General features: G+C 46.0%; 1 protein-coding gene across 2 annotated transcripts in view; it reads right to left on the bottom strand.

The window, feature by feature from the left end:
- The window catches only part of Kif5a (kinesin family member 5A), a 31614-nt gene extending 23718 nt beyond the window's left edge, over positions 1-7896 (bottom strand). Inside the window, exon 1 of one of the 2 annotated variants that reach the window (XM_013019319.1) lies at positions 7410-7896. In XM_013019319.1, the coding sequence (XP_012874773.1) occupies positions 7410-7538 (129 nt within the window). In that variant the 5' untranslated portion in view covers positions 7539-7896. The remainder of the gene's footprint in view (positions 1-7409) is intronic. The other variant, XM_013019327.1, reaches the window with a different exon arrangement.
- Between the last annotated feature and the right edge of the window lie 1903 nt (positions 7897-9799).

Genomic DNA, 9799 nt, shown 5'->3' with positions numbered 1-9799 from the left:
GAGGAGGAGGAGGAGGAGGAGGAGGAGGAGGAAGAGGAAGAGGAGGAGGAAGGAGAGGAGGAGGAAGAAGAAGAAACAGAAACAACATAAAAATAGGGCTAGAGGTATACACCTACCTAGAAAGCATAAAACCTTGAGTTCAATCCCTAAAACCCCAGAATGGCTAAAAAATGTTTTTTGTTTTAGTTTTTGTGCCAGTACTGGAATTTAGAACTCCTCCTGGACACTGCCCTTTAGCTTTTCTGCTTACAGCTGGTGCTCTACTACTTGGGCCACACTTCCACTTTCAAAAAAATTAAAATAATAAAATTAAGTAACTACAAATAAATAAATAAGGGCTGGGAAGGGGGCTCAGTGGTAGAGCGCTTGCCTTGCAAGCCTGAGGCCCTGGGTTCGATTCCTCAGCACCATATAAGCAAAAAGAAAGAAGCCAGAAGTGGCGCTGTGGCTCAAGTGTTAGAGCACTAGCCTTGAGCTGAAGAGCTGAGGGACAGCACCCAGGCCTAGAGTTCAGGCCCCACAACTGGACCCAAAAAAATAAAATAAAATAAATAAATACGTGAAAATAATTAGTGATGCTAAGGCCATAGTTCTATGATAGACTGAGTACCTAGCATGCGTAAGTACCCTTCCAAAAATAATAATATTAATAATAAATTTTATATCATACCTTATGATATAATTTTATTAATGTGAATATATGCAAATGTATAAGGAAAAATACCACTGGAAAGAAATGTTACTAACAGTTCTTTTTTTTAGGGTAGTAAGATTTTAGGTCACTTTTTGTTTTTTCTACATGCTTTGTCTTTAACTTTGGCAACAATTAAAATGTACTAGTGTTATAATTACATCCATTTATGTTCCTAAAGAGAATTCTACCTTAATTCTTTTTTTTTTTTTTTTTGGTCCGGTCATGGGGCCTGAACTCTGGGCCTGGGCGCTGTCCCTCAGCTCTTCAGCTCAAGGCAAGTACTCTACCACTTGAGCCACAGTACCACTGCTGGTGGTTTATTGGCGAGAAGAGTCTCAAGGACTTTCCTTCCCGGCTGGCTTTGAACTGCAATCCTCAGATCTCAGTCTCCTTAGTAGCTAGGATTACAGGCGTGAGCCATTGGCACCTGGCATTCTACCTTAATTCTTTAATTGTAATGTACTTCAATGGTCAAGAAATAGAAACAACTAAAACAACTCTCATCTCTTTTTCACCAATGAATCTCCATCCATGCTTCATGAAGTCAGGCCTCTAGCCAAAGGGGATTAAATAAAGCCCTCAAGCCAGCCTGGCTCCTTTCTCCCTCCAGGGAACATGGGTACCAACACACCAACACACCCACATCCATACACAATCTCACTCAAAACAGTCCCAGTTATAGGATTCCAGAAAGCACGTAGGTGAATTAAAATGGAGGGCGCTCTCCAAATGCTGAAGCCAAGTACTGTGAAAGGAACCCTTTTTCCTTGGCCTTGGCTGGGAAGATGAAATGAAGCAGAGGAAATAAAGGTAGGGTTCACAGACCTGGAAAGGATAAAAGATATTTAAGAGCTAAAAATGGGTGCATGTAATAATCACATGAGCAGGGAAAACCATGTGACATTGTGTTAGGGTTTCAGGGGTTCTGGGCTGACCTGATATCTACTTCCTTACTGTTTTTTAGGTCCTTAAATTCCAAGTCCACTTCTTTCATCATAAAATTTTTATTCATGTTAAAGTACTAATTTATTTTCATTTTCTAGGGATTATTCTCAGGATGAATTAATTGTGTCTGTTTTTATGAAAATGTATACTAATAGTTTTTTTTTTTGTTTTTTTGTTTTTGTCAGTTGTGGGGCTTGAACTCTGGGCCTGGGCGCTGTCCCTCAGCTCTTCAGCTCAAGGCGAGCGCTCTACCGCTTGAGCTACAGCGCCACTTCCAGTTTTTTTTTTCTGGTGGTTTGTTGGAGATAGGAGTCTCACGGTCTCTCCTGCCTGGGCTGGCTTTGAACCGAGATCCTCAGATCTCAGCCTCCTGAGTAGTTAGGATTACAGGCGTGAGGCACCAGCGCCCGGCTTTGTTTTGGTTTTTTTGCCCTTTCTACCTCTTAACTAGTCACATTCTATACACCTCTCACCATACAGGATTACTCTGAATCAGTTGTTGTAAGGGATTCCTTATCAGAAGGTGGGGGAGTGTCCCCATAACTAGAAAATGCTCTTTTCCATGGCCCACTCCCCTGCTTCTGCCAGACTCCTCTACATTTTGCAGAGCACCACTTAGATCCAGGAACCCTGGAGGTGGGAATTCCCTCTAAATCTCCAAGGCCAAACAAGTCCCAGGCCCACAAGATTATTCCTAAGTATTTGGTGAATAAACATAGATCCGGATGAAGATATTTGGAGGAAACAATTAGTAAAAGGGCAAGGTGCTACACAATACTTAGTCTTTTTTTTTTTCTTTTGAAACAAGAACTCCCTATGTAGCACAGGATGGCCTGGAATTCATAGTCTTCCTACCTTAGCCTCCCAAGTGTTGAGATTACAGGTATGTACCACCCCACACCACCCAGATTTTTTTCTTTTTCTTTTTTTGTCACCAGGTATCATTATGTAATTCAGGCCTTAGCGCTCCTGCCTCAGCCTCCCCAGGGCTGAGACTACAAGGTGTGTACCACCATACTCAGCTAGTATTTAACACTTATCAAGAGTTTATTTTTATACCTATCACTGTACTTAGTAATTTATAGACATTTTCTCATTTATTGCTTACAATAACTTTAGGAGGTAGGTGCTTTTTTTTTTTTTTTTTGGATGGTTGGTCGTAGGGTTTGAATTCCAGGCCTAGGTGCTGTCCCTGAGCTCTTCAGTTCAAGGCAAGCTCTCTACCACTTGAGCCACAGTGCCACTTCTGATTTTCTGGTGGTTAATTGGACATAAGAGTCTCATAGACTTTCCTGTCTGGACTGGTTTTGAACTGCAATCCTCAGATCTCAGCCTCTTGAGTAGCTAGGATTACAGGCATGAGCCACCAGCACCTGGCATAGGTACCATTATTAGCCCCATTTTATAGATGAGGAAATGAAGCTCAGAGAACTCAGGTAGCTTGCCTACAATCACACAGCTGAGAAATGGCAGAGCATAGTTTCACACCCAAGCAATCTGGATTCCAGAATTGATCAAAGAACTGTAGTATCAACCCTCTTTCAGATTTTTTTTTTTTTGGGTCTGGTCGTGGGGCCTGAACTCTGGGCCTGGGCGCTGTCCCTCAGCTCTTCAGCTCAAGGCTAGCGCTCTACCACTTGAGCCACAGAGCCACTTCCGGCTTTTTTCTTTTTGCTTATGTGGTGCTGGGGAATTGAACCCAGGGCCTCATGCATGCAAGGCAAGTGCACTACCACTGAGCCACCTTCCCAGCCCACCCTCTGACAGATTTTTATTATGGCTTTTTCTTTCCCTGCCTCACCCACTCCCCTTTTGTGCATTTCTCCAAGCATTTCCAGGAATCACTAATGCCCTTCATCACTCCCTTTTTTCCAACCTCAATATTACTTTCAGAAATACGCAATTCTCCCTCTCATCCTTTCTGGGCCTCCCTCAACCTCTTACCTCCACGTAATGGAACAGCTGGCTAGTAGTTCAATGTCAGGCTGGAAGACTGGTTCCACAAAAATATTCCAGGAGTCTCTCCACCTTTCAGAAATGCCCCTGACACAGCTCATTCCCAGCCCCAGGCTTAGAGCTCCTCCTAATGTTCTCCAAAGGGCTATTCTTCAGTTCCATGGTTCAGCTCTAGATTCTTTAACCCATTCCAAGCCTTCTTATTGCCAACTTGTCCATTTGTGTAGGACACACCCCAGGACCATGTGTAGTTTTATACCACATGTGTTGATTTAAGGTAATAGGGAACCTAGAGTAAGGCCCAAAGTACTGTTTATCCCTCAGTACAAAACTTGGTAGAGCCCAAACTTCAAGCACCAGGATCGATTTCCATGGTAACACCCTTGGGGATTGTTGCCATGGTAATGCTAGAGTGACACTGGCTACAATGAACATTACCTTTCCTCTCCAATTTCCTTTATGAGGTCTCCCCAATGTTAAAGAAAGCCCTGCATCTCACTTCAGAAATCACAGGGACCCCAAAGCCAGGCATGGTGGTGCACACAGCCCAGCAGGAGGAAGCAAAAAGACTGAGAATGACAGGCCATCCTGGACTACATAGTGAATTCTAGGTCAGTCAGGGACACTCAGTGAGACAAAACAAAGACCTTGGGTGTGGCTTATGTCTTGGTAAGGCCTCTCCAGTTCCATCCCTGTTACCTCAAAACAAAACAAACCCACTTAACTTTTGGGGTACCTGAAGCTACGTAGCTTTGGACACTTGAATGAAGGAGAGGAAGAGAAAAAGGGAGAAAGATAGAGGAAGTGTGTGTGTGTGTGTGTGTGTGTGTGTGTGTGTGTGTGACTGTCATCCTTCCCACATCTGCCACAGATGCAGTAGCCCAGACAGCACACACTGGGATACAGCTGGGAATATCCAAGGCAGAAAGACATCCAAATGGGTTGAGGGGGAAAAAGATCACACTGGTTCTAAATGTATAAAGGAGAAAAAAAAACAACCAAAGACATACAGTGACCTACATACCCGTCTAGTCTGTTTCAAGCCATTAACTTACTCTGTATACACATCCCTCAAATCTCTGGGAGACCTCAGAGGAGTGGGGGATAACAGCATACAGGGCTATGTTTCCAGCTTATTGTTTGACCCTCTGCAAGCAGAATGAAGCCTAGGAACACAGAGGCCTCTGGAGGCCAGAGCATGGACTAAAGAGGTGATCAGGAGGGCTGGGAATGTGCCTTAGTGGTAGAGTGCTTTCCCTGCATGCATGAGCCCTAGGTTTGATTCCTTAGTAGCACATAAACAGAAAAAAAAAACTGGAAGTGGCACTTTGGCTCAAGTGGTAGAGTGCTAGCCTGGAGCAAAAGAAGCTCAGGGACAGTGTCCAGGCCCTGAGTTCAAGCCCTATGACTGGCAAAAAAAAAAAGTGGGGGGGGGAGGTGATTAGAAGAGCCATCACAGAAAGGAGTGTGGGCTGTTGGCCCTGGAGAGATTATCCTCTGTTCCATTACCTCTTCCCTCTTCATTCATCCCAGTTATCCTGAAGCAGCTTCTACCACTGATCCTCAGACAAATCCCCCACACTGGCCCCAAAAAGAACAAGAAAAAAAAAGATGAAAAGGGGTAGGAGATGTCATTCCCTACCTAGGACCCTCAAGGATCTCTTCAAAATAATATGTCTTGTAGCCCTCACTGGGCTATATAAGAATGCATAGTAAGTCCAGGAAGGATGTTGTCTGAGACAAAATGGCCCCCTGTAAGCATTTATCTCGAGTGAGAGATTGGCAGGAGGGCCTGAGCGAGTGAAGATACTAAGACAAAGGTATAGCCTTGCACATAACTGACAGAACAGACATTCTGTGGAGTTGCAATAGAATCTGAACTAGCAGGGGACCCTGGGCTTCTTTTCATCTCTCCATCTCCCTACCTTTTCTGGCTAACTGGACAGATGGACAACTCAACACCTTATCCCAACTTCACCCCCTAACCTCCCACATACACCAGGTTAACCCAGGGAGCTTAAAGGAGTTAATTCATGTATACCAAATAAACCTTCTAGAACAAGCAAATTACTATTAAAGCAGAAGCCCTTTGTGGAACTGCTCTCCATGATCACCTGCCTCCTGGGTCTCAAGGGGACCTCAAGCTCTTACTCCCATAGCTACAGCCTGATGTCCAGGTTACCCAGACAGGGGTTCCCTAGGGTTGATCAGAAATTTCTTTTAGCCCAGCCAGACTAAACTAAAAGGACTGAGGTCCCTAAAGCAATTCAAGCAAACACACATACACACACACACACACACACACACACACACACACACACACAAAACCACTCATCTGAATTCAGTATGGGCAAGAGAAGTGACAGGTTAGGAAGGAGGCAAATGGGGTCTCTCCTTAAGGCATTTTACAAACAGTCCCATTCTCACAGACACAGAAGGCCCAGCTCCTCTTAGTTCCCCCCCACCATTCTCTTAACCAGACTGTTTCCAGCTGCCTTATACCAGCACAGTGGACAAAAGATACATAATTACCCCTGACCTTGAAGACTTCCCTCATATATAGCCTTTTCTTCTCAAATTGCCCAGTTTTCTGGCTCAGCATCCCCCAAGCCTGATGGGATTTGACCCCAGTTCCTTTCACCTTCTACATAGCCTGAGGATCTCTCCCAACCTAGGAAAGTGGGTAAGACCTAGAAATTCCTTTTGGACCATCACAGAACATATGGCCCAAAGGTAATTTTTCCCTAGAACAGAACCCCTGGGAGACAATGTGATATAAAGGAAAAGGTATAAGCTTTGGAGTCAGAGACTTGGGTTGAGATTTGTGAACTGAACAGCTCTATGGATCCTAGCATGACCTTGAGAAAGTCATTCAACTTCTTTGGTCTCAAGCTCCTCGTCTGCAAAATGGAACTATCAATACCACCTCAGTGGTGTTTTGAGGATTGAGTACTACTTATAGAGTAACAAGAACACAGTAAACATTAATTTTTAAGCTCTGCAGGGATAGAGGCTGCAATGATGAGGTAGAGGTAGCCTGCTTAATTTTTATTGAATCATCAAGAGAAAGGATGAATAAGCAAGTATGTATCACTATCTCAGGGTTTGGGTATTTGTTCTTGAGAAGTGGGGCTGGAAAGTCTAAAATCCTCTTCCTACTGTACTTGGGATGGGAAGGCAGATTCTAGAGGCTGTTTGGAGGCTCTCCCCCAAACTGGGTGTGGCATCAATGTATCCCCCCCCCCAAAAAAAACATTTCATCAGACCTGTTAACCTCCCCTCCCCCAGCCAAAGACCAGGCTATAACTACTTCAGGGGACTCTGGAGAGCTTACTCTATCCTAGAGCCCACTCCCATTTATACCTCCGTAGAGACCCTGCATGGCCCACCGCCCATCTAGCTCATCCATCAGCCTTGCCCTCCCTTCCAGGGTGGATGGGGAAAGAGATCTGTGCCAATAACAATAGGGAAATGTGTTTTCTCTAGGGGAGGGGGAGGGAAGAAAACACAGAAAAACACGGGACTGGCTCTATTGGGTGGTGACGCTGCAGAGAGCTTCAAAAGAGGTGCTGGGGTCCCCGACTGCGAGGAAAGAACCCCTTCCCGCTCTGCAAAGACTTGGCTGCTGGCCTGGCCAGGCCACACCCAGCCATCCTGATGCAGGGGAGAGGTAGGGCTGCGGCGAAGAGGATGAACGATGAGCAACGGGGAGGGGGCGCAGAGTGACACAAGCAGGGCTAAGTCTCTGCGGGGGATGAGGATGTAGCCCATCCGCCCCCCCACACCTCCAATTCCTTCCCAGGGCGGCACTCACCCCAATAACGACGCTGTCATCCCCTTGGAAAATGGGGATGAACTTGTCCCCACGCAGAATCTCGGCCTGGTTTAGAGGCCGAAATCGGCAGAGCACCTTGATGCTGCATTCGTTGTTGGTCTCCGCCATGGTGGTCGCCGGCACGGGGCTGGACTTCTCCGGCGGCAGGGGGTAGGGTATGCTCCGGGGAAGAGAGCGCTCGACTGAGGCCGAGGTAGAGGATCGGTGTTGGGTTGCTGAGGCCAAGGAAGCAGCGGGGACGCCCGGGAAGACGCGGGAGGCAGCAGGGCCTGGGCGTGCGGTCGGGTCTCCTGCGGCACCGAGATGCGGGAGACCTGGGCGTCTGGTCCTCTCCGCGCTCTGCCTCTCCGCCCCTCGCGCTGCAGCCGCGCTGCGGGCCTGGGCGGGGCGCGACGGAGCAGCGGGGGCGGGGCTTCCTTCGCAGGGTGGGGGCGATCCGCCGGACCTCGACCACCGAAAGGTGGGGTTTAGCCTCCCTTTCCTCTCCTTCTCCCACCCCTAACGCTCCGACATAACCTTGTTCTCGCCCTTTCACCACCCAACACGTTCACAGCATCCCACCCCCACACCTCATCGCAGACTCCACCTCCTAGATGGCTGTGCCAAGGGTATGCTGCCTGCCTGGGGAAGAGGGTCAACAGGGCCATTCCCTTCACTTATTCCAGGACATCCCACGCCCCCATCACAATCTTCTCTCCAAATTGGGGGCACACTTCTCATTCCCTCTCCACCAGCCCACCCCACACTTTCAGAAGACCCAATCTGCCTCCAATGGCAACTGCCCGTACCCCTATAAATAGTGACCAGGTTCCATTGTCAGGAAGGAGTATCAGAGGTTCTGTCTACTTCCTTCTTCTTGAACCTCCAAAGGTGCCTCTCAGTCCTTACAAACCAGGTCTCCAATTTGAGGGCAGACAAACCCCCATTCTAGACATTACTCAACATTGAAAAGTAGATCGGGTTCTCATTTTTGCTTCATTTGGGGCTAGGGTGGAAACTGGCAGGAGTAATTTCTTCAAGAGAAAGGGAGTCCAAAAGCAGCGAGGGAGGAAAGATGATAGAGGTGGTAAGGCCAGAGACTATTTGGTAGGCCTCTAGGACAAGCCACCTGCATTTAGGTCTCAGGCAGGCTCTGGCATGTAAGTGAGGATGTTTCCTTTCTCAGTTATCCTCGAATAGAATCCCAACACCCCAGATCCTTTTTCATGCCTTTCTTCTCTGCTTCTCCCACTTCACTGGCATAAAATAAAATAAATAAGCCAAGCCCAGGATAAAGAATTGTCCTTCCTCCCCTTGGGTCAGACTTCTACTGCAGCCCCTGGACAGAACCTCCGAGAAACTGGCCAAATTGATTTTTCTCCACATCACAGTTCTCTGCTGGCCAACAGAGCCATTGGACTGCAGGAATTGATGCTTTTGGCCAAGGGGAGGGGCAGGTGATGGGAGGAGAGAAGAGGGGATTCAGGTTCTGTCCAGAACCAGAAATTGTCTGCTAAGTGTTTGAGGTTACTTAGACTCTATGGGACAAGGATGAAAGGTGATGACTTGGTCAAACAAGATCTAACTAGTCAGAAGTCATCTGAGCAGACTTCCCTTATTGTGCCTACTTATCTAACACACATTGAATTTTCATGGAACTTAAGGAAAGAATACAGCAGAAAAAATTAGACACAAAGGCAGTAGGATGATGGAGATTGAGGTAGAGGCTTGTGGAGAAGCCAGGAGAAAAACAATGAGTTCTAATCTCAGAAACTCTCCAGTCATTTGGTTTGGCACTATTTCTAAGGGTTGCAGCATATTGCACATTCAGGAAATATCCCAACATTCAGCTCCCAGAGGCTCCAAGGTGGTTTCCTTAGTGAAGGAGTTTGAAAATGTCAAACCATACAGACTCTCCAGTCAGACATACACACCCCTAAAAGAACAATGTAGTGAGTTTTTCCATTAAGCTGCATTTATTATCAGTAAACTTTCTTTTGTTCTGAGGCTATGTCTTTTTTACTTTTCTGCCAAGTAATAATGGCAATAGTACACAGTAGATTTCCTATTTCTAATATACTTACCTGGTAAAATAAAATGGTGACTATACTATATCCCTTAAAATGGCCTGTTAATTTTATTGAACCATGAAATTTGAGTGTGGGTACTGTTAGTAAATTGATGAAAAGTGCAGAAATGCTACTTTTCCTTTTAAGAACTTAAGGTAGTATTTTCCACTTTGAAAATAAACAAAAATACTAAAATAGTATACACTAAGGAAGAATTCTTTTATGGGTTAGTATGCTCCATGTGTGGTACCGGACATGATTCTACAAAAGCAAACAACAACAACAACAATTAAAGCCAAAAAACAGCTGTTATTGTTAGCT

This window comes from Dipodomys ordii, unplaced genomic scaffold (assembly GCF_000151885.1).
Source record: "Dipodomys ordii isolate 6190 unplaced genomic scaffold, Dord_2.0 Scaffold3, whole genome shotgun sequence".
Taxonomy (NCBI): Eukaryota; Metazoa; Chordata; class Mammalia; order Rodentia; family Heteromyidae; genus Dipodomys; species Dipodomys ordii.
The sequence above is the reverse complement of the archived record's forward strand: the minus strand, read 5'-3'. Positions and strand labels throughout refer to the sequence as shown.